Source organism: Aythya marila, assembly GCF_965140915.1.
Source record: "Aythya marila genome assembly, chromosome: 22".
NCBI classification, from domain to species: domain Eukaryota; kingdom Metazoa; phylum Chordata; class Aves; order Anseriformes; family Anatidae; genus Aythya; species Aythya marila.
In genome coordinates this window covers 3,197,455-3,221,332 of record NC_139063.1, presented here as the reverse complement: position 1 = coordinate 3,221,332, position 23,878 = coordinate 3,197,455, and the positions used below count along the sequence as shown (strand labels likewise).

At 46.6% G+C, this 23,878-nt stretch overlaps 2 protein-coding genes across 4 annotated transcripts in view; one reads left to right on the top strand and one right to left on the bottom strand.

The window, feature by feature from the left end:
* Nucleotides 1-4,772: 4,772 nt before the first annotated feature.
* UTP11 (UTP11 small subunit processome component) lies at nucleotides 4,773-9,461 on the bottom strand. The gene is made up of 8 exons (XM_082777382.1): nucleotides 9,179-9,461; nucleotides 9,016-9,077; nucleotides 8,489-8,591; nucleotides 8,236-8,349; nucleotides 7,430-7,523; nucleotides 7,011-7,141; nucleotides 5,649-5,759; nucleotides 4,773-5,058 (listed from the first exon to the last, which is right to left on the bottom strand). The coding sequence occupies exons 1-8, from the start codon at nucleotides 9,239-9,241 to the stop codon at nucleotides 4,975-4,977; spliced, it is 762 nt and encodes a 253-aa protein (XP_082633508.1). The 5' UTR covers nucleotides 9,242-9,461; the 3' UTR covers nucleotides 4,773-4,974.
* Nucleotides 9,462-10,029: 568 nt separating this feature from the next.
* FHL3 (four and a half LIM domains 3) overlaps nucleotides 10,030-23,878 on the top strand; it is a 28,143-nt gene continuing 14,294 nt past the window's right edge. The window contains exon 1 of one of the 3 annotated variants that reach the window (XM_082777318.1): nucleotides 10,030-10,164. Coding sequence is in view for 1 of the 3 variants with exons in the window: in XM_082777316.1 (XP_082633442.1) it covers nucleotides 23,154-23,160 (7 nt within the window). In the remaining 2 variants the exon portion in view is untranslated. Of the gene's footprint in view, nucleotides 10,165-23,051; nucleotides 23,161-23,878 lie in introns of those variants that run through there. The other 2 variants (XM_082777317.1, XM_082777316.1) reach the window with 2 other exon arrangements.

Here is a 23,878-nt window from a genome sequence, read left to right as displayed (position 1 = left end):
CTCTAATGAAGGCCCTGCTGCCTGCTGCAGCTAATGACAATGCATAATAAATTAGAGCTTCCCTAGAAAGGTGCATCAGGGCTTGTGCTTCGGTAAATGATAATCTATATGCACTAACTTACTATTTCAGTCCTTAGGTCTGCCAAGCCAGGGACATCCTGGGAATATGTTCTCACTAAATAATGGGCTCCTTCCTGCTCAGAGCGGTGCTGCTCACCTGGCTTCTCTCGAGGCTCTGAAAGCTCTTGGTACGTAACCGTAGAGAAGGCAAAGCAAATATTTGCTGTTTTCACCTTGGAAGGGCTTGGCCTGTTCTTATGCTGGGCTTCTCCCAGCAGAGGCAGCAGGTTTGTATTTAGGTGATCCCCTCTGTAATTGGACTTGGGGAGGGATGCGGGGGCTGCGTGCAGGCTCTGGGGCAATGCCTCAACCAGGCAGGGATGGTCCGGGTGGGCAAGGAGCCTCTGGAAAGGAGAGGTTTAGGCGAGCTGCGTGGAGCAGCAATTAGTCCTTCCTGATTTACATCCTGCTCTTCCCACTCCCTGCTGTGAAGCTGCTCCTGCTGGGCGAGGAGCTCCGCCACCCTCTTCTCCTTGGTGCCCTTGGGCCAGTCACCTCAGCTGAACCTCGCCGTGGGACAGCAGAGCCTGGTGGCAGTCGGGGCAGCCGGTCCTGCCAGCTGGAGATGCCCACGTCCCCACGCCTGGGGCACCATCCTGCAGCAGCAGCACCTGGATGGGGCACGGGGCCAAGCAGCTTTGAAGTGTTGGAGCTTTGAGGGACCCCATCCTGCCTGGTGGCTGGGCACAAGATGGGTGATGCTGCGTGGGACGCACCAGTTGGTGTGGGTGGTGGGGTGGTGGGATAGGAACCTCCTTGCTGGGAGCTCAGAGTAGGGCCCTGGGGTCCGAGCATCCCTCCAGATGCTGCAGAGCACCACTGCTGTCACAGAGCCATCAGTAGCCCCGCGAGCATGTTGGCTGCTGGCTTTGCTACCTTGAAAAGGGTGAGACCCCACCGTGCTGCTCCCCAGTCTGCTCCAGACCCCAAAATTGGGACCTCCGGGAAACAAACCTTGAAGCTGAAGGGCTGCTGATAGGCCTCCTGCTAGTAATATACTGTTGCAGCTGCCTAGAGATAATTCTACAAGCATTTTAATGTAGCCTGCTATTAACTTTTATAGACAGTCATTATCAATTGAGTTCTTCAGCATGAACAAGGAATTACATGAAATTATTATACGGCACAATATTATCCTGAGTCACCTGGAACCTGGGCTGTGAATCTGTGGGGTATTTTGATATCTGTATCTTGCAAGCTGCGGGGAATCACCTTGCTAAAGAACCTGTTGGTTTGGCTTTTGATACTGTAATTACCACAAGCAGAAAATAGCTGCAGGCTGTCCTGGTCATCACCCACCGGGGCCCCGCTAGAGGACGGTGGGAACCTGTGGGGTTCTTCAGGTCTCACGTTGTGGCCACGTGGGCAGAGAGTTTGGGTAAGGTATTGGGTTTGGGTCAGGTACTGGCTCTTCCCAGTCACTTGCGGAAGGATTTCAGTGCTTTAGGATGACCAAGGGGAGGGCTTTGGGTGTCATCAGGAGTAAGGTACTGGTGGGTGCCCTGTAGGGCAGGGCTTGGTCCGCTAGGGCAAGCTGCTGGGCCTGTGGCTGACCCAAGTGTCCCATAAGCCCTCATCACAAATGATGTGCTTGCTTATCCAGAGGCTTTTCCAGAACTCTGCGAAAACATGATTTCCAGCCCAAATTTGTTCCTGGGCAGTTCCAACATGCTTATGTCGGAGACAGGTCTTCTTGCTGCTGTACACTTCATGCTGTTTGGTTCTTAAGGCACATGTATTGCCTTTACCTTGCTTGGCTGAAAGAGCCAAGCCCTAGCCTTGTTTGTAAGGCATACCCACTGCCCCTCTGCATCCTAGCAGCTCTTTCATCCACCCCAGTGTGAATTAATCTTGCTGGAGTCTGGATAACCTGTGTACTGTGACCCCAGTGAAGTCTCATGATAGGCCTGCAAGATGTTTCCAGTGTTGCTTGTCTGATACATGGACTTTTTTCTCTGGCAGCCTGAAAAAAAAGGTCTTGGCACCAAAAGATAGCATTTAATCTGCGATGCCATTTTCAGCAGTAACAGCCTGAATGTTTCTCTGGACACTGAGCTACAGCACTGCTGTGAAACACAAAGACAACTGTTGGATGCCCATCATAAGAGGGTTTGCTCTTTGAGATTAGTTTATTTTTTTGGTGGGAAAAGATGGTAGGCTTTGTGGGGCAGTAGGTGCGGGTCAGCCCTATCTGTTGAGGTGGAAGCTCTCTGGTCAGCACCCACAAAGTCCTGCAGGCAGTCAGTGATCTGTTCATACACTGGAGCCAGCATCTCCTTTCAGTCTGTGACCACGCAATGATGAGCTGCTCTGCTGGTGGTTGGCTTTGTACCCAGGCTTTTGCACTCAGGGCCCATCAAGAAGTCTGCTTGGATGTGACAGTGCTGGAGTTGCTTTTTAAGACTTTCATAGTTTCACAGGGAAAAGGAACCCAGAACAGGCACCACTTTTACTCTGTAAATCCTGTAGAGACCATGAAGTTATTGCATCTTTACCTAAAGCTTGCAGCTCCTGCATGCTGGCAGGCAGAGAAGGAATCGCACCAGAACTAGGGTTATGGCACTCGCCCTAGGATTTGCCATGGTGAGGACTGCTCAGAGCCTCACAGCTACCTGATGTGTCCTGTAATATCTCTTTCCTTTACTGGGAGGCGATGGCTCTCTTCCAGGAATTAGGTCATTTGTGCCCATTGCAACACTTGGTCTACCAAGGGGATCAGAGCACAGCAGGCACTTGGAGCACCAGGACAAGCACCAGGGCATCAGCTCTTCCCCTTGCTGCTTTTCAGCTCCTGCCTGGCAGCAATTCCTTCAGTGTCTTCCCGTGGAATTGCTATTTTTCTTTCCCATCCTTTTCAGCAACTCTCTCGATGTAGGTAAAATTAATCAGGGATAAGGATCAAATGGTTCTTCACTTAAATCTCAAAGATTTTACTTCAAAGACCCCAGCCAGTGTACTGGGGATGCTGGTGTACATTTTCAAAATAACTAACAGGTCCCAAAACCATAGGTGAGCTCTATTTTTTTTTTTTTTAATCTATCATGCTTTTCATTCCTCTGAATTTTAACTTAAATTTTCAAGGTCAAGAAATTATGCTTATAAAACCTTCAGATTTACCAAAAATAACAAAGCAACTAAGCCTGCTCTTCTGTTAGCTGTTCTGAGTAGGCTTGGAGTCTGGAAACCTTAAAATAACGAAACCCGGCTGTTCTTTTGCCAGCAGCAGCTGGAACAAGGTGTTTCCCTTAACTCCGGAGCAGGGCTCGCAGCTCCGGGCAGGCACCTGCTGGAGCAGGCATCGGTGGCCGGGGGGAGCCCGGCCCCTGCCGCGGGGCGCTGCTGCCCTCTGCCGGGCTCCCCCTGCTTCCCTTCGCGTTCTCCCCCAACGAAGAGACATAATTTTCAAGGGGGAAAAAAAGCTCCTCGGCTCTCCTACGGGTGCGATTTCTTACGAGGAAGGAAAAGGAGAAAGCTTTTTTTTTTTTTTTTTTTTTTTTTTTTTTTCTTTTAGGGGTGTAGTGTTTGTGGTTTTTCTTCCTGCTCGATGCTAGTCGTGTTACGGTGTTATCAGTGAAACTTCATGTTCTGTATGGAAGTGTCCTAGCTGCTTTTAAAGAGCAAAGCGTAGCCCTTCCCAGAGTGCTTCCCTGGGGAAAAAGAGTATTACCCCACGCTTCTCACTGGCTTTGGAATCTTTGCAATGGCAGCAACAACATCTGCTGCTGCCACACCGAGGCTGTATTTCAGCACCTAAAAACTAGTCATGGTTAGCTAAGGGAAGATAGGAGAACTCCTTGAATGGGAAGGGCTTGAGAAGAACTTTTTTTCTGACCATCTTGCATGGGCATGTGCTTATTATTGGCAGCTGTACCACAAGTGAGAGAGATAAGAAAAGGAATGTTTACGCCCAGGCTCTCTTAACTTGCCTGAACTGCTCCAGGACACTCAAGGCTGTGTCTTCATTGTTCTCAGCTGAACCCCCCTTCTAACTACCAGCACTGCAATAAGTGTAACATAAACAAACAGGACAAACTTTTGTCCTACATTTGGCTCTTGTATTGTCTCTCCCTGTGTATAAATCTCAGTATTGCTTCTCTGTGCAGACTTAGTAGTCACACTCGAAATCTGGCAGTGTGCGGGCACTGCCCTCTTGTAAGGTACCAGAGAAGATGATCACAGCTACGGGTAAACGTGCACTCAGCTACAGAAATTGTTCATAGAGGATGATTTGTTTTCTCTACAGTGCAAGAAGCAATTCCCTGCTTCTAGCATCATTCCAGAAGTCTTTGGCTAATAATGGTGCCTAAAATTAGCAGTGCCTTTCACCTCCTAAATGAAATACTTTGTGCAGGGAGATAAAGCAAAACGAATCAAAGCAGGATGTGGGGCAAAAATAGTGATTAAAAAGATAATTGAACTTTAACCTGTTTGAAAAGATAGCTTTAAGAAAAAAGCTGTTCTGAGATCTTGTGGTTTTGGCCATGCCATGGTCCACTGGCCCAAGATGTGAAAGTAACAGAAATCCTGGCACACCGTTCCTGTTCATGTGCAGCCAATTTCCTGGTCTCTTCATTTTGACCTTGACTTTTCAAAGATTGTTTATGGTAAGTATTACTAGAACAGTTAGGCACCTCTTGTGGCTTCCCATTGTAAATACCACGAGAACAAACTCCTTGATTTATTAATCAATTAATTAGATAAAATATATTTATGGCTACTGCAGGCCCACAGTAATTTATTTTAACAAAGCACTAGGCTGCAATGAAAACTGAACTGATACTGGCAGTATATCAGTACTTCTTCTTACAGAGAGTCCTCTTTCTAACCAGAGACTGTAATTTTTCAATGAAATGGTTAACGTTTCCGTTGATATTTGAATTTGTAAATAGCTGGACTATTCGTTGTCTCTTTCTTCACCTTTACTTTATGAGTTTTGTCCTGGAAGAAAAAAAAAGGGAAAAAAATTACTCGATCTGCTGTCATGTAACAAGGGAAAAAAAAATCCTGAAGTCCCTGTCTGGGACTGACAAGTCATTAGTGAAAAATGGTCACTTCCCACTGTTTAGGTGGGAATTTTATTTCCATCTGCTCTTTCTGTCTCTAGTCTGTCAGGCACAATCTGTTTTGTTCACAAGCACCAGTGAACAGCAAGCCCCATTGAGACAAATAATTTTTTTCGTCACTGGGTTTTTAAGATCTTGTAACCTAGAGAACTGCTTTCTTCCCTCTGCTGCTTTTTAATACTTGAGAGGTGACAACAACAACAGTATTTTAGAAGAGACTGTACATCATTTCAAGAGTTGAATCTTTGTTCTTGCTGATGTGATAGAGCTGGACTAGCAAATACATCAGACATGTCACAACTGGAATGCTTCATGGAATCATCTCCTTGCTTTCTCCATGCTAAAAGAAGATTGCTTATTTTTAGGAGTTGCCTAAAAGTGTCAGTATAAATAAAAGAAACTCAGGTATAGAGCTAGACCTAGCAACTTTAACAAAAGATCCAAAGAACCAGTTAAATCCCTCACCAAAAGATCTTTACGCGTCTGGATTTTCTGTGCAATAACGAACATGCTCTTTTCTCGCTCAATGCGCTGCTTCAGGAGGTCATACTGGTTCTTCCTTTGCTGGTCTAATTTCTGGAGAAGAAAAAAGCATTTTTAAGAGAGAGGAACAAGACGCTACAGTTTACAGCTGACCTATTCTGAGACCTCACAAACATTTTTTACATTTCAGCCATATAAAACAATTCTGCTTTAGTTCTGTGGTCAGATTTCAGCAAACCATATAACATCTTGATTCTCATACTAGCTGTTTTCTAGTTAGGACTTCATTCTTCATACTTCTTTTAATCTCCTAAGTCCAAACTAAAGAAAAAAGCAAGCAAAGAAAACCCACCACACATCTTTTAACTTAGCTTTGGAACTCTGTTTAGTAAGCAGCTGGAATTTCAGTTTCATAACTCCTCTTAATTTCAGTGTTGAGTGCAAGACAGCACTTAGCTCCATAAGGAAAAGCCACAAATGTTTATTCAGAGGAAAAAAAGGCCAGAGACCAATTCCTGAAGTGCTTAGAAATTGCACAGAGGCCTCCCAAAATGCAGCTTGTTTGATCATGTTTACCTACTAAGAGCTGATGGTTTTCCCAGCACAAAAAATGGTATTATTGCAGGTGTGATTTAAGTAATTAAATTAAGGAGAACAGATCCCAACATGCTTACAATATGACTCAGACATTTAGAAGAGAAAACTCGTCAGCCTACAACTCGTCCAACTGCTTTACTGACAAGCCAAACCAAGAAAGTTGGCAAAATGGAAGGGACCACAGGGTGTTTGTTATCTGACATCTGATTCAGAAAACAACAGGTTACAAATTTACCAATCGGCAGTTTAAGACAAGTTTATTTTTACCTTACACACACTGACTTCAGCTTACAGAACTGCCCAATATCTAAACTAATTAAGATGTATTTATGGTGTTAAAGCCAAGCTTAGCTACTTCTAGGACAGAGGTGCTGTGATATTAAAACATTAAAACCAAAGCTGATTGTGTAAGCAGGAGGTAGGGAACTACCTCATCAGGCATATACCATGCTGTTCTGGCCCAACCTTCGCAACTCTTGACTTATAATCCACAGTGAGCTGGGATACAACTGAACAAGTTCTCCATGTTGGTCCAAGAGAAGATTCGACTGCAGTCGCCAGGTACTTGATGGTTAAGTGATGTCCACTACAGCCTTGTTTCACCAATAAAAATTGGTGAAAGACAACATGTTTTTTTCTCTTGCACAGTGGTCCAAAGAACCCTTCTTAGTGCTTATTGTATATACTAAAAAAAAAAAAAAAAAAAAAAAAAATGTCTGCAGTAAAATAGTGGGTAGTACAAACTACCTTTAAATGGACAGGATCAGTAGCTCCTTTCAGTGTCTCTTTCTGCAATGTTGCAATGGTCGGTCGGTTGTAGACTCTATCTACTAGTTCTGGAACAGTGTTCAGATGAGTTGCAATATCAAACTCTTCAACTATAAATAATAAAAAAGGAATAAACTCAAGACTTTTTGGACTGATGCTCAGCAAACCTTCCCAGCATGTAGCATATGTACAGTCAGCAGCAGAGAGAACCCCAGCAACATAGCTCCTGCAGAACTGAGGTCTTCTCTAGGTATCAATTTACAGAGCACCTGAAATATTAATCCTGAAATAAAAAAATTTTTTATAATAATAGCATAAAGAAAGCACCTTACTGCTTTATACTTTTTACACAGCCTGAAACAAACAAAAACGTCCAGTAGAGCCCATTTAAATCTTACCTTCTTTTTTAGTATCAAAAAAGAACACGTGCTTGTTGGGCTGCTTCCCCTCAGCATCCAGCAGATGGAGCTCGGACTTCAGCCTTTCGATTTTCTGCAGGAAAGAAAAGGTAACCTCAGTTTTGCCAAACATGTAACAAGGTGAATGATATATCCTTGAAGTGAATTCCTGTTTGCTTCTCAAGTTTACGAGCATCTGAATACTTTAATACTTCTTAAACCAGATGCATTTAAAAAAAATTTATATACATGTCCTCTTTTCAAGTCAAGGTAATTTCTGATATTGCCCAACCAAATATGTACAAACCAATTTTCAAAACAACAGTATGTTATCTGTATGGCAGACAAAATTGAAAGGATTTCAATTCAAGGATTACTTTGAAATTACTAGCGAAGATATGAAGGAATATCCCAAGCTGACTTTAATTCTTTATTTGTAGTGATAGTGTATGAATCAACATTAGAGCATGAAACAGAAGTCAGATTTCTACTGTCTACCCACTTCAGCAACAATAATCCTCATCTCTATATAGATGAGAAGCTAGGTACATGTTTAGTGTCTGAAATTTACATAAATGCCATGTTTTATAATAACTAACAGTATAGTTTTTAGTAGTTTTCTGTAGGTTCTACACACCAAGCTCCACTGACATTTCCATCTATAATTTCAAGTATTACATAACCCAGATTTCTCTGAACATAAACACAGTATCTATCACCATCAGCAACCCCTCCCCAAAGGAAGGAAAAAAATAGTGAAAACAATTCTGGGCAAAATGGAAAACATTGAAAAAGTGAAGTATTACCTTGGCTTCTGCCACTCTTTTCATTTCCACATACTTAATATCCTGTGTCTTCATCAATTTTGCCTGTTCAGGAGTCACTTCATCCTTTGGCTGCTTAATTACATGAACTCCATCCTAAAGACAGATGGAACACAGTACTTAAACTTTCATGGCACCAAGGTAAGTCTGTATTTTGTTTACAAATTTGTAAATTAAAAAACATAACTTGTCACTTGGAGCCACAGTGTAATCCCACCTGAGGGTAGTTTCTTACCTTGAGCCGTGTGTTTATCATCTTAAAATAAAACTCATCAGGATTCTTGTCCAGAGCTTTCTTCTGCAGTGCTCTGAGGGCATTTTGCTTCTTGTGATAGTCCCTGGAAAAAAAAGCAAGTGCAGTTCAGTGTTTCCCCATATCCATGTTCCCTGAGGAGATGCTGAGTCCCTCAGAGCAATGCTCAGCACTGTGATACAGCAGAAAAGGCTCCCTGTACCAAGCCGGACACCAACAGACTTCAACCTGACAACTTATTCCTCAACAAAGCTGGAGACAAATGGTGTTGAGCAGCAAGTGGTGGAGGAATAACAGGAGCACATGCTGCCCAACTGTCCAGCTTAGCCCTCCTGGGCCTTCTGTGGGGTCAGCCATTAAAAACAGAAGACAAAACTTGTAATTCCTTTATCATTTGCAGGGATAACTTGCCACACGTCTCACTGACTGTGTGTGGAGGCTCCGGCCACCGTGCAGCCCCCGGGGGGCTGCTACCCTGGGGGGCTCCCTCCCGGCTCTCCCCGACTCACTCCGCTCGCAGCTTGTAGTCCTTCTTCTTCTCCAGCAGCCCCAGCTTCTTCCGAGAGGCGGGCTGCGGGGAAAAACAGGGCAGAAGGTGAAGGAGCCGCCGGCAGCGAGGCCCAAGGGGCCGCACCGGGGCCCGGCGGCCCGCAGCGGGGGGATGGCGCTCACCTGGGCCCGCTCGCGGTGCTGCCGCTGCCGGGACTTGGCGGCCTTCTTGAAGGCGGCCGACATGGCGGAGAGGGGACGGGGACGGTACCGGGGGGCCGGTGGTGTTGGTGGCGGCCGCGTGAGGAACCGGAGCCGGAGCGGGCGGGGCAGGGCCTAGGCCGCAGGCTCCACGCGTCACGTAATGGCGGCCGCTGGCGCCGTCTCCATGGAGACAGCGGCGCCTGCCCGGGCCCCGCGGCCTCACAGAATCACAGAGTTTCTAGGTTGGAAGAGACCTCAAGCTCATCGAGTCCAACCTCTGACCTAACGCTAACAGTCCCCACTAAACCATATCCCTAAGCTCTACACCTAAACGTCTTTTAAAGACCCCCAGGGATGGTGACTCCACCACTTCCCTGGCCCAGCCCGGTCCCGGGGCTCGTTTATTGCCCCCTCCTGAACTCCTCGCCCTCGGGCCGTGATGGCCGCAGCCCCCCCGGTTCTAACTCCCCGCTGCCAGGGCACCGAGCTTTGCTTCCCCACTCATCCCCGCCGCTGCCATCCCCGGTGCCCCGCAGGCGATCGGTGCCATGGGGGCGACCCCCGTGGAGGAGCCAAGCCTGGCCCGGGGCAGGGGGGGGCTCCGCGGGGCATCCCCCCGGTGCTGGGACCTCCCGTGCTCTCCCCATCCTCTGCCTCCCCGGGGGGCTCCCATAGGTTCCGTAGGGCGCACCCATGGGTGCTCCCCGCCGGTTTCAACCGGGGGCAGGGCGGCTCCGTGCTGCTGAGCCCACCGCCCCCCAGCACGGCTCGGCACGGCTCGGCTCACCGCCCCTCGGCTCCGCTCCGCCCCGAGCCAGGCGGGGCTGTGCTGGGCTCCGCCGCCGGTTGGGGAGCGGTGCCGAGCCGTGCCGAGCCATACGGAGCCGTGCCGAGCTGTGCCGAGCCGTGCCCAGCCTGCCCATCGCCGGGGCGAGCAGCGAGCGCGGCCCCGGGGCGCCGAGCAGGTGGGGAGAACCGGGGCTGGGGGGCTCCGAGGGGCTCCGGGGCACCGGGGGAGGGCTGGGGGGTAAGGGGGGGACCGGGACCGAGCATCCCCGCGGGACCCCGGCCGGGTTTGCCCCTGCCCGAGGTGGGTCCTGCTCGGAGATCTTCACCGGGTTTTGCTCGAGGAAGCGCAGCGAGTGTCGTTTCCTAAAAGAAATTAAAGAAAGAAAAAAAAAAAAAAAAAAAAAACATTTTTCTGCCTTTCTGCCGTGCCTCTTTCCCAGCCTGTGAAGCTGCAGTGCTTAAGCTGTGTTTTATTAAAGCTCTGAAACTTTACCCGCCCAATAAACTCTGAAGTAAAGTTAAACCAAATGCGCAAACTTAGTGCAGAGAAGCGTTCAGCACGCCCTAGCGGGTTGCTGTGTGTCCAGGGAGTCCCAGGGTAGGTATGGGGTAAGGATCCTCCAGCCTTTGCTTTTTTTCTTCTTAAACAAAAGCTCAAACGTCACAGCTGGCATCTTGCGGCTTTGAAAAATAGCTCAGCATCGCTGCAAAATGTGTTTTACTGAACGCAGTTTGGTTTCAGATGGCTCTGTGCTCTCTTGCAGGTAAGGTTTTCTCTTTTGGTTTTGAGCTTTGTAGGTATTTTGCACCTGCGGTTACATTAATTGCTTTGTCTCTTTCATGAGAATGCATGGAAATGCTGGAGGTACTTCACAGTTCGCCTGGTTAAAGCCTGTTGGGAGGAATTGCTCTGCGCTGACTCAAAGCTGAAATAGATGGCATATGCTGGCGGTTACTTATCTCCTTAGCGCAGGCTTTGATACTGAGATTGCTCTACTTGGATTTGAATTCAATACATTCACTGTTTCTGTTTTGAAAACCATAAAGAAATGTTTCCAAATCAGAAAACCTATCACAGAAGCATAGGGAAGGCCACTCTGGACCAGACCTTAGGTCTGATGACCTGGTGGCAGCACCGGCCACCCGTGGACATTTTAGAAGTTGGATAAGATAGCTTTTACAGGTACTTCTCTGATCCCTCTACCAGGTGGTACAAATCTGTAGCTCTCCCAGCTGCCGTGAATGTGTGATTGTCAAATGATCCCTTACTGTTCACTTTTGAGAAGGATTTTCTTGGATATTTCCTCGGGAGTCTCCAGAATTTAAAAATCTGCCTTTTGAAACGAGTAATAGTTTTATGATGTTCACAAAGGCGTTGAATCTGCTTAATTTCCCCAGTTTGCTTTATCAAAATGTGGTTTTACTTCCTGATGGGCAGGCCATCAGCTGGATGGCAGAAAAGGGGAAGTCTGCCATTTCTTCTGTCCTATTTTTGTGCCATTTTTTCCACTGCTCCAAGGATGCAGACCACAGGGTTTCCTCCTTCTATTGCTAGCTTCTTCCTTAGAAGTTTTTTAATAGGCACAGAATTGTACTTTAGTTCTTACCCAGCTAGGACTGTAATTTTATATACTTTTAAGGCTGGTGACATAGCCTTGCCACAACTGAAGGCAGGGTGGTGCTCGGAAATATTCTGCTATGGAATTTGGGATGCCCTGTGAACAGTCCCATGGCCCCAGCTGCTGGGGCACCACCGTTGCTCCATACTGGATGTTTTTGAGGTGCCTCTCGATGGAAAACCTGGGCACCTCCCTTGCCTTGAAATACCACCCAGAGAGCTGAGCAGTGACTCGTGCAGCAAGGATCAGGCTGGTTCCTTGGTCTTGGGGAGGATGGGAGGTCACTGCCGTTCCCTCTGCAGGATTTGCAGCCATCTGCAGCACGTCTGCTGTCAGCTCGGCTTCCTGTTTACACTGCAGTTCGTTTTAGAACAGGCTCTGAAGCAGCCACGCTGGCTGAGGACACAGCCGGCAGCTGGGGGGCTCAGCTCTCCCAGGTCCTTGTGGGGAAGGAAGGCAGGAGTCTCCTTCCTGGCCCATGTCGTTGCAGTTGCCCTGCTCACACACACTTTTTTTTTTTTTTTTTTTTCCTGTAGAGTAACAGCCTCGTGGGGCTGAGGACAGTGTTCAACGGGCAATGGATTTCTGAGGGGAGCAAGCTCAGTGATGTTCTTATAGGGTTTGCTTTTGCCAGGTCTAAAACATTAAATGATGGAGTTAGGAAAATTTCCTCAGTGGGCAAGTTTCTGGAGTTCCCAGTGCACCACTTTTGGGAGCACTTGGTTCAGTTCACAGCCAGGACTCGCGCTATTGCTTGTGCTATGAGGCGAGATGCTTTCTGCTGGGTTCCCAATTGTAGCTCGGCTGATGCCGTTACACGGCCTGCTGTTTTCTGCAGTACCAGCAGGAAAATGGAATAAATTGGTTATTCTTAGTGCTCAAGTGGTTCCTGCTCCCCTCTCCCCAGAAGAGGACTTTTACGGTAATCACAGCAGTGATGCACAAGGTTTTCATGGTGGCCTGCTGGGGTTCTTGCTCGTGTCTGCGGGATTTTTGCTGTGCTCAGCTTGCATGAGGTCATGCTTGAAGAACCCTAATTGCATCAGGAGCCTCCGGAGAGACGTGAGTGTAAACCTTTTTGCTTCTGCCTCACCTTTCATGTCAGAAAGTTTCCATAGACAAGTATATATATTTACAGAAAACCGGGGACTGACTGGCTGCCTGGTCTGAATAGAAGCCAAACTTCTTAACTGGACAAACAGTTTCATAATTTCTGGTAATTGCTCATATAAGGAAGCCACTTCTCCTCCGGTGTTTGGTATCCCTGGTCAACATCCACTGCTCCTGCCTGTGCCCACTGTCAAGCACCCAGCGTGGTCGGGCAAGAAAGCAGTTTGGGTGGCACTGGCTCTTGTGCTCAGCTTTCCAGCCCAGGGTGCGAGCTGCTACCTGCAGCTCGTGTCCCCTCATTCCTTACAGGACTTTGACTATTTCTGCTGATGTAGGTGCGATTTTGAGGCCCAAACTGGAAAAATGAAGAGTGATCTTCATGTTTTGCCTGTTGAAGTCATCAGAACAAATGTAAAAGACAACAAAGAAAGAACAGCTATAACAATAGCTACCAGCTGCAGCCAGGAAAGGGAAAAGACCGATTGTTGGGGGGCAGAGAAACTTTACCAGTATTTAATCTTCAGATTACTGCCAAAAGTTTAGGATTGCTTTTAAAGGACAGGACATTCAAATGCGAGTGCTGAGAGTTTGCAAGCGAAGGGGTCTGAACCTGCACGGGCTGTGCTGGTTCCATTGGGATCTTGCCACAGCCAGATTTGGCAGCTCTGCAGCATACTCCGTCCTGTAGTTTGCTAGAGAACAGTTTGATAGTGGCATTTCTTGCGATGACTGATGTGATATGTAGTTACTAGACTTTGTCCATTAAGAAGGAGTGTGTCTTTGGCTACTGTTGGAAAGAAAAATGTGCCATTCTGGGGAGATGCAGCTGCTGAGAAAAGTCCTTGCTCTTTGTTTTTTCTCTTCCTTCCGTTTTGCACTGGTTTTGCCAGGTGTAAAATGCGATTGTCAGCAGTTTACAGGGAGGGGGAGTGTCAGTTTTCCTGTTGAAGAAAATATCAAGGGTCTGGTTGTGAAAGGAAAGGGGAAACTGAAGAATGCCACATGGCTTCCACCTTCCTGTATTTCATCCTAGCAGAATTGCCTCTGCCGAGTGACTCACTTGGTGTCTGTTGGTGTCTGTTGCTAAATGGAGAACAGTCTTAACTAATGATTCTGCCCTTACTCAACAGGAGCCTGTTGAGATGATAGTGTTACTCTGGGAGGAAACAGAAAGACATGGCTGTTAGGATTAAGCTAATCGTGTTTAAACTCTTAATCAAGAGTTATTTAAAAATGTTTTAACACGGAATCCAAGTAGCAATGCAATAAAGATCTTGGATTTTATGTTCTTGTGCTTAGTGCAATCTCACTTAGACTTTATTTAGCCTGGGTTAATCTGACTGTTAACTCCTATCATTTCTGATATGGCTCTGAATATATTACTGTAGATGGTTTCAGGTTTGCAAATTACAGAGTTCTCATATATAAAGTATTTTGAACTTCTCAAATACAAATTAAAAAAAAATCTTAAATCAGCACCATGGATAAATATTAACTCTAGCCCCTTCTGATTGGAATCGTTGCTGGACAGAAGTTGGGTGATGTTTGTGCCCAGCCTGACCAGTGTCAGTTCTGTTCAGGAACATAAATCAGCTCCTAGCACCAGCCTGGTGGCCAATGCCAAGGACGTAATCTTAACTGCTTCTTAATTGAGTCTTGAGCATCTAAGCCGTAAGCCAGGGGAATGTGCTGCATCCAACCTGGAGCTGTTGGCAGCCCCTGAAGTCATAAATCCAGCAAGGGGAGAAGCTGGTGCAGGTGACTGGGCAGCTGGAGCCATACTCTGCTCTCGGGGGGGAAAGGGACCTCTGAATAGCTCAAGGAAACGCTCAGTGTTGATGGAATGGCCGCAGATCTGCTTCCCTAGTGCTTCCTTCACCACAAGTTACACTTGACCCTGCCAGTGCTAAACACCAATAGGAGTCAAGTCATTGTCCCCAGTGGCAGATTAAACTGCATGGCCATTGTTGAGAGTCCAAGATTTTCCTCTCTCACCCTGGCTAAATGACTGCTTGGATGTGCAGCCAAGGTAAACATGAGCTAATAAAAAATGTAGAGATAACAGATACAGACTAGCTGTTATGGACTAAACAGTCGTGCTGTAGCACAAAGGCATGTGGGTTTTTCTTGCTTGTTTTCTACTTTAGCTTTTGAAGCTCAATTACCTGAAAATGAGGTTGTGCAGATCAAGTACAACCTCCTGTATAGAAGAACAGTACGTATGCGTATGCTTTAAAGAAGAAAGCAATCTCTCAGGCTGCCAAGGATCTGTGGGGTGGTCTGTCCAGCTTGGGAGCCCTTTTTTGTATTCCCCCACAGTACATTTCTTTGTTGACAACGAGTCCATTTTCAATTGACTTTTTACTTGTTCATTTACTCGGTGCACAGCCTGTGGGGGCCATTGCTGTGAGATAACATTCAGATTAGTAGTCTGCGGGGGGGGCTGCAAAGAGGTGAGGTATCTGCGTGGCTATCACAAGTGCCTGAACTTGTGATAAAGAATGAGTTTTGGAGAGGATCAAAAAAACCTCTCTGTGTGAAACAGCCATGTAGTGCTAGGGGTTGGATTCTCCCCCGTTGAATTCCTGTGATTCCTGTTGAATGCTCTGTGATGTTACCAAAGGTGGTGTGCTGAAGTGAACAGCTGGACAGGTAGACTAATTGTTTGGACATGCATCTGTTTTAAGTGCTTGGATGCTGCTAGCATACGTAATCGCTTTGTGTCTGAAGCTGACTGAATCACCCAAGTCCTTTTTCCATGGCTTTTCTTTGCCTTCCTCTTTCTGCGGCCTGGGTTGGCATGCCTTCTGCTGTGGTGGGCCCCGTGCTCTGGCCTTCAGCCTCTTCTGCAGTGGTGATCAAAAGGTTCTAGAGAGACTGAGGGCTGTGAGAGTGATATGACATTAAAGGATTACAGGCTGCTGGGCAATAATTACCATAAACGATGCAGACAAGTCCAGAGCTAGGAGCAGCTTTTCCTCTTTCATCCCAAGCCAGTCATGGCTCATGCTGACAGCACACCTGGAAATGAGGTAATTGAATCCTCTGCCCACATTGTTCAGATTAGCTGGGGCTTGGGCACAGGCACAGTGTGTGTTTGCTGTGCTCCTGGGCAACCTTTGTTCTCCTGCAGCAAGGAAGTCTTACTGCTGAAATGAGAGCAGACACGGTGCTTCTTTTCCTCTCCTGGGAAAAGCACTCCTAAGCCACCTGTGGGGTGACTTTCCTGAGAAATACCCTTTCCAGATGTGGAGATCTTGCTGCTATTGAAGTCTGAGGCGGAAATACTTCCAGTGCTGCCTGAACATGTTATTTAGGTCAGTTGGAAGGAAGATGGCAATGTGAATCAGAAAAGGGGTTGGAAAAGGAGGGAGGTCATTAGGTAGTGCCTTGACTTCCCCTGCCAATGCAGGATTTTTCTCTGCTGGTGTTAGAGATCACACTTGTTGTCTTTCGTGCTCTCTGTATGCTCCTGCAACTGTGAGTAACTGGGCTGGAAATAGAAGACCTCAAACAAAAGCCTTGCCTTTATCTCTCTGCATCAGTGTATCTCTTTCCTGATGTATTAACTAATCTCTCTCTGAAATGGAGAGATAAAGCAAGGTCTCCTTATTCCTCTGGAAAACAAGCTACATCAGAATAATCGCTCTGACAACATCCATTTTGGGTGAATGAGTCTCCAGAAGATGCTTTTGTGGAGGCACAGTCATCGCATTTTTGTGGCGACAGCTCACTGGTGGCGAGCTGGCAGGAGCAGCTCGGGTGATTTTCCCCCCAGGTAAGTGGCACCGAAGGGCACAGGGACTAAAGCAAAGCCAACAGCCTGCGTGTGTTGGGTCGGCTGTTGGGCTGAAGGGATGTCAGTGATGGTGGGAAACCTAAAAACGGCCTGCATGGGCAGGGCTTCGCTGAGTGCTTAGTTTCCCTTCCCAGAGGAAGCAGCCTGAATTTACCCGTTGCTCTGTAGAGACCTGTAGGCTAAAACAAATTATTCTTACGCAGTAGAAAACACTGGGACCAGCTTAACTGATGAAGCAATTTGCCAGCATTTAGCCTCAAGGTCCCTAGTCCCTAAGGGCTTTCCAGCGTAATGACTTGAGCTGGTTTCCCAGAAAGATTCTCTTGAATATGTGCTGTTGGCAATACTCGGGCTTATTACTGGCCTTTTTATTTTTCCAAGAGCCAGCTCTTGTTAGCTTCGTTCTCACAGTATTGTTTTTTTTCTAGAAGAAGCTTTTGCTGGCTCTTCCAAACTATCACATGGGAATTGCTTACTAGCTTAGATTTATTTTTTTTTGTTTTGACCCAAAGCTGCGCTTCACTCCCCTCTGTAACACTGCCAACATCATTTCCAGTCTCTTTTAAGCATGTGTTTTGCAATAATATCTAAACTCTTGGCTCCAAATAACCGCCTTACAGAGAGATTCATATCTTTTAACAAAGGAATTGAGAAGCTAATAGTGAGAACAAAAGCAATATCTTGAGAGCCTTTAAGCCTATCCTGACCTTTCCCAAAGGCCTTCAGCCCAGGCTTCTGCATCTAGCTAGCAGATGGCAGAAATTGGGGTGGCCTTTAGTCGGTTTGTGTAGTCCTCTGCCCCGTGCCTGCGTCTGCTGGAGATGTGCACTGTGCGTTGTTGCCATCTGGGTTTGAGTTGCTATTCTTACGATCTCCAGGGAGCCTTCTCCAGCAGAGCTCATCTCTGATGGAAGTCCTCTTTGGCTGACCTCGCGCTGGGGCTCGCATTAGCAGTGTGGATTTTTGAGATGTGACATCAGCATTCTTCGTAGGAAGAAAGCTGGCTTGGGAGATGTTTTGTCACGGCTGGGAAAGGATGGTGTGCTGCTTGCCAGCTGGGCTCTCCAGGTATCCAGCTGGGTACCTGGCATTAAACTAGATAGTGAGGAGATCAACGTTAATGTTTTCAAAACTACAGGAGAAACAGCTACAGGAATGCAAAGTTCTTCACAAAACCAACTGAAGAACTGCCTTTTTGCAGTTAGCTGGATGATCCTTGAAGGTCCCTTCCAACTGAACTGTTGTATTCTTTGCTTTAGATGGTGAGAAAACTTGGACGTCTAGGGGGGAAGGAAGTTTTGCAGAGCCAGTCAGGAAAGTAGCAGCGGAGCTGGAAGCATGCACCGTATCTTCTGGCATTAAAAAGCTCCTCCTTGGTTTGTGTCAGTGCGTGGCTGGGAGGCTGTGTCTGATCTGCAGAAATAAGCTTTAATGGTTAGAAAATTGGCATCTTTGGGAGTGAAATTTCTCAAGTTAGCACATTGCACAATTTGGGTTGCAGGTGAGCTGAGAGAAAAGTTGCAGTTGCTCCATGTGTTTTTATGTTTGTTGCTTGTTTCTATCCCCAGTGATTCTTGTTTGGTATTGCAGTAATAGCACAGATCTGGAGGTTGCAAATTTCAATTAAATTTGTGCAAAATGGCTCTGGGGCAGTTTCTGCTTGGGAATCTTTACTATTGTCCTCATAAATATAAAACCTGATGTACCAGACTAAAATAATGCAATTGGAATGGATTCTCTGCGTTTCCTAATCCCTCTGAACTATGATTCTTAAAACTTGTATGCATTCTGTCACAATGGCAGAATGAGGGCTCCGAGAGGTGTGAATAACAGCCCTTGGCAGTGCTGTTTACCAAAGTTGAAGCTCAGTTGGGTCCTGGATGTTCTGACCTGCCCAAGTCACAGGTCGTCCATTCGCACCAGTTGCTGTCGTGTCTGGCAGAATTTCCAGCATTGCTTTTTAAAGGCTTTGTTATGCAGGGACAAAAAACGGATCAGAAGATTCACATGCTCCGTGAGGATCCTTTCCTGATGTTACGTGCTGTGTAGCCACTTCTCCAAGCTTTTTCCAGCTGGCCTCACCTCTGTGCTGTCCCAAGGGCTTTACCTTTATTGCATGAGGGAGCCCGAGGCTGTGGTGTTCTCTTTCTCTCATCCTTTGGCAGGGCGGGAGGTTGGGATGTGCTGAACCTGGAGCTGAGTCTCAAAATGGCAATGAAGATGACTAACAAGTGGCCAATTCAAGAGAGGGGAGAGCTGGGGGGGTCCTGGCAGGAGGCAGTGTCTTTATCTGCGTCTACATAAATGGTCCGATTTTCAGAGGAGCTGAGAGCTGACTTTCAAACAAAAGGTGCTTGGTGTTCCTGCAGCTGAGATGCCAAGACACCCACAGGCTGCCAAATACCAAAACAAGACAACAACAAACCCCAAATGCCTCCTGACCTCTGTTCTGAAGCTTTAAGTGCTCTGGCTTGGACAAGCAGTCGCTCAGGTGTGGACGGGCCCTCAGGCTGCGCTATCCCATGGGGAGGCCACGTCCTGTACTGTGTGCTCAGAGGCCTGCGTTCGCTTCTAAATCCCAATTCTCTATGCTTCTGACACTTTGTGATGGATTGCCGAGCACTGAAACACCAGCAGCCGTTTGTCTTCGGCTCCCTCCTGCCTCTTTCAGCCCATCCTCAGTGAAAAGCCTTGCTCTTTCCTCAGCCTCTTGAACTCGCCAGCTGTGTGCTGCTAGGAGCTCACTTGAGGCTCCTTTTGATACCAAATCCCAGCAGAATTTGTGGGACGGACCCGAGGAGGCTGCTCTCCACGTCTGTCCTGCTGTCCCTTTGTCCTGGTGTGAGGGACGCCCGCCTTCTGCACGCCGGCCAGCCCTCGCTCGGCCGGGCTCTGAAGCAATCTTAGCGGAGTTAGACCTGGCAGATGGAGGCCTCTTACCTCACTCCACAAAAATGCTTTGTTATTGAGAAAATGGAAACTGTCTGAGGTTTGGGAGCTGAATAGAGTCATTGGTGTCTGTTTTAACCGCAGTTTGGTGGTGGTTGCTGAAAGTTCCCCTCGCTGAGCAGTACCCTTTCCTACACCCATAATCTTCAAGTCATCGGAGAGCTGCAATGATTTAACTCATTAGCTGAGCAAATGCTGAATACTGTTGCATACTCTGCAGAAACTTCACTAAAACCTCAGCATCTTCCAGCAAAAGAAACTTGGCTGGCCAATACATAACCCTTTGCAAACTGTTGCCCAGAAAAGTGATCCCTGTGTGTACTAAGCCGAATTCATCTCTCTTTTAAGATCTCAGCAGTGCCCTTGTTTACTTGATTTTTTTTTTTAAAGCATTAAGATTATGCGGGAGCTTTTTGGGGAGAAAAGGCATGCATGAAGGCTTGTGTCCTGTAATTCCATAACACGGGTATCTGAATTCCAGTTCTGAAGAGAAGTTTCCTTTCATCGGTGATTTTTAAAAGTAGATTTCGGCACTGGGAACTTAGGAGCCTAGGAGAAAAAAATATATAAAAGTAGGGATTAAGCTATTTGCAAGCTGGTTTTCATATTGCTCTGAATGACTTGGGTTAGTCAATACAGAATAGCATTAACCTAAATTCAAGACTTGTTTTACTTAACAGATATTTGTATGCATTTGTGAAACTGGTATCTAATACCTCCTGCAGAGAAGATTGCTTAAGCATTATTCACCAAGCACCCTAAGAGAACTGAAAGAAGCAGTGTTAGAGTTTTGGAAATAAAATGAGCACTTTATTTATGTGTTTTTAAACTAATGAATCTTAGCAGGCCAAACGAATGTCTTCCAGCTGCTACAGATGTTTTTTACATGACTAAATATTTTGGTGCATAGAAAAACCTAGAATACTGGAACCACAAGATATTAAATATTTAATTATTACCCTGGAATGTAAATATGGTCTTGATATTTTGAATTTGCTTACCTAAATTTCAAGTGCTTACTTAGAAACTCCTCAATTAATATGGTTCTTATCTTGTTATCCGGGAAGAAGAGTGGCTACTCAGCATCTCTCCAAATGTCTTTAAATATCAGAGTGGGTTTTAGTTATAGTAATTTGCTTAACTGGAGAAATCATCCCAGCTGTCTCAGGCAGAACCCAGGATCAGTATTTTAGCTGTAATGACCTGTTTCCGTTCTAGATCCCTGCTTCTGTGGGTTTACAGTGTGACCGTAAAAATCCTTTCCAGACTGAGCTCTGGCTCCAGAAGTCTCTGGGAGAATTTTTAACATAAAATGCAAATTGTAGAAACAATTAGCAGTTGATTTTTCAAACCGTATTTTACCAGATTGTAGCCCACTCTGGACATGTGTTGTTCCTGTAACTCTAAGGCAACCTTATTTCTCGAGTGATCCAATCTCACAGGATTTCCCTCATGTGAGTATATTAGAGGTTAGGTAATTTCTGCTGCTGTTCAGATGGTGGCTGCAAATCATGCCCTTTTCCACGGAAATGGTGTATGTACTAACTCAGTACTGCTGGGGATAAATGTCGGTTTTGTTTTAGCTCTTCTAATGAAACAAAAGAAATTGTATAATAATACAAATGTCTATCTGGAAGGCATAACCAGCATGGCTGACGGCAAAAAATTCCTCTTTGAGGTCTGCAGCTGATGGCAGTATTCCTAGACAGTGCTTAGGGTGTGAGGATGGTGAAAAATCAAGCAGCAGCAGATCCTGAACTGTCTCTGTGACCAAGCACTGTTGTCAGAGTCGTGATCCCAAGTACTAGCTTAAACTGCTGGCTTTTGCCAGCCTTTTGACTTCCTTGGAATTCCACCGCCCTCATTTAAGGCAGAAATGGCTTTTTCTGTTCTTAAGAATTAACAATTTGAACTGGGACGTAGCTCTGGGTGCTCCACTGCAGTGTTGCCCTCCAGCTTTTCACCTCGAAAGCCCGAAGTTTCAACACCAGGAGCAACTAGCAAAGGCACAGTGTTACTTGGGCAAAAGATCTAGGGTCCAGATGAACTGTACATTGCAACTGCACAGTACTGGGTCTGTCCGCCTCTTCTTTTCTTTCTCCCCAGCTTCTCACAAAGGGTTCAGTTTGTGAGATCTGTTTGGACATAGGGCTGTAGCATGCATGAGTGGGCGTCAAAGTTTCCAGGCTGCTGCATCTCAGAAGGAGAAAGAAGCTTTCTGGCTTCAGTGCTGTCCAGGGACACGGATCTTGGTTCCATTTTTAGCTCTGCCAGGTTTGCCCTGTGCCAAAATCCTCCAAAGTGCAAATCCCAGGAGGGAGATGAAATAACTCCCTGCCCTGCAGGTGTTGTAAGGGTAAGTAGTGTTTCTGCTGGTGGCAGCTGTTAGGGAATCGATGAAGCAAAAATCCTGTGAGATGTACGGGATGTCAGGTCTGTGGAAACTGAACACTCTATGTTTATGGTCTTGCACTGGATCATCATATATATATTTGTGTTGTTGGCAATAGGGAGTCAAGGAGCTAAAGTACTTTCTAAAGAAAGCAAGCTAATCTTCAGTTCGTGTCCTGGGTGAGTATTATTTATTACCTGCCTCTTTTCCAAGCACGTAGAAATTTTCAGAGAGAAATGGAAGCTATTAAATTTTAAGGCATGTCAGTGGCTACCTTTAACTCAGTAAACACTTTTCTACCAAGAACATTGCTGTGATGGCTAAATCAGAGGGATCTGGACTGTGTGGGGTAATAGAGGTACTTACTAAAGAGTCCTTAGTAGCAGAAAGTACGCGGTGTTGCATCTAACTCAGCCAAGGGAACTTTTATTTCTAGTATTTCTCAACCCCGTGCAAACATCATGTAACTCATGGGAAGATTAATTCTGGCCCATTGGGCATGTATAGAAGGCTTGGATGTGTTGCTTTTGGAGAGCCTGAAGAGCTGTATGTGGAAAATCACAAACGCACTTCAGGTTGGGGAAGGAGTCGGACCGTAAGCAGAATGCATCGTGCTTCATGCTCCGAAACAATGACTCAACCAAGGAATGATGAAATGTGTGTTTTCAAATCCTTGATAGCTTTAATTTTAGAAGAAGAGGCAGAGCAGAACTCTGAATAAGTAGGGAAAAGGGCAGTTTAGACGTTTTTGAATAATTGTGCCCCAGACTGGGCTGTTGGAATAACACCGACCCTTTCCAGTGGAAGTTTGGCTGCTCGCTTCGTTAGCACCTGGCTTGGGAAATCAGGCTAATAATGGTGTTTGTTAGCATTTGACTTTCTGTTAGGAGTGTTGCTTGGTTGTTCTTTTCTGTTGTCAGGTCATTGAGAAATAAAGAGAGTTTGGAAGTGAGTTTTATCCAACAAACTGGAATCAGGGATTCCTGTGCCTCTCGTGAAAAGTTGGAGTAACTCAGATCGTACGAGTCCAATTTCCAGTCACAAGCAATGAAATTTGAACCCGCGTAGGAAATGCAATCCCTGTGCTGATGTCACCCTCTGGTTTATGATGTGACTGCTTTTGTTTCTGGGCAAGCACTCGAGCGTTTTGCTGGCGAAGCGCTGATTTACTAGCGAGAGCCCCTCACTCGCCGCACCTGCTCTGGCTGTCTGCGGTGGGAGTCAGCCGCAGAGCCGCCCTCGCGCTGCTGCTGCTCCTCCTGGGCTGGGATTTGGGCTGATCCATCGCGGCCAGCAATGCAAGGTAACAGAACAGCTCTGAGGATTCGCTTCCCTGCGTTCGCCAGTTTGGGGCAAATAGTCGGTGAATAGATCGGGTTGGGTCTGGTGGGTTGGGGGAGCAGAGGAGGGGTGTTTGCGTGTTGGTGTTTTGTTGTTGCAGGGAAGCCCGGGATCTCCAAGCTGTAGGAATGTGCAAAGAGCTTTGGAAACTCCTTAAATCTAGGCAGAGATTTGCTGTTGCTTCCTTCGGTGAATGAGTGTGGGGCATCACCTCTGCAGCTAAGAAATGGGGCGTTGCTTCGTGTCCTCTGCTTCAGGGGCTAAAACAACTCTTCTTGGTCTTTACATTACATTCTTGGTGAGTGGGGCTTCTGAGAGTTACACTTCTGACCATTCTGTTCTGTTGTTATCTGTGGCAGATCTGTTCCACCTTGTTCTCCTCGTACATCTCAGATTGAAATTGGAGGACGAGGTTCTGTGAACGAGCCACAGACCTGGAGCAGGGGCTTTCTGCTGTTGTTACTTATTGTTCATGGGTGCTTTTGTGTGTGAAGGAGCACTCCTCATCTCTTCTTGAGTTTTCGGGTGGTCAGCACGTGTGCTTTGCCCTGCCACCTGCCAGCAGCAGTGCTTGGGGTTGTGTAGGCTGAAGCCAGTGTGGTGGGCACTAGTTCTGAGTTGGGCTCATCCAGGTATTGGAAACTCAGTGTTTAGCTGCGTGACACAAAGGCACTCACACC

Excerpts from the sequence above, each read along its gene's own strand:
- UTP11 (XM_082777382.1), bottom strand. The coding sequence starts at position 9,241 with ATGTCGGCCGCCTTCAAGAAGGCCGCCAAGTCCCGGCAGCGGCAGCAC. Across the intron at positions 8,350-8,488 it reads TGATAAACACACGGCTCAAG|GATGGAGTTCATGTAATTAA; the intron begins GTAAGAAACTAC and ends ATCTGTCTTTAG. Across the intron at positions 5,760-7,010 it reads CTGATCCTGTCCATTTAAAG|AAATTAGACCAGCAAAGGAA; the intron begins GTAGTTTGTACT and ends TTTCTTCTCCAG.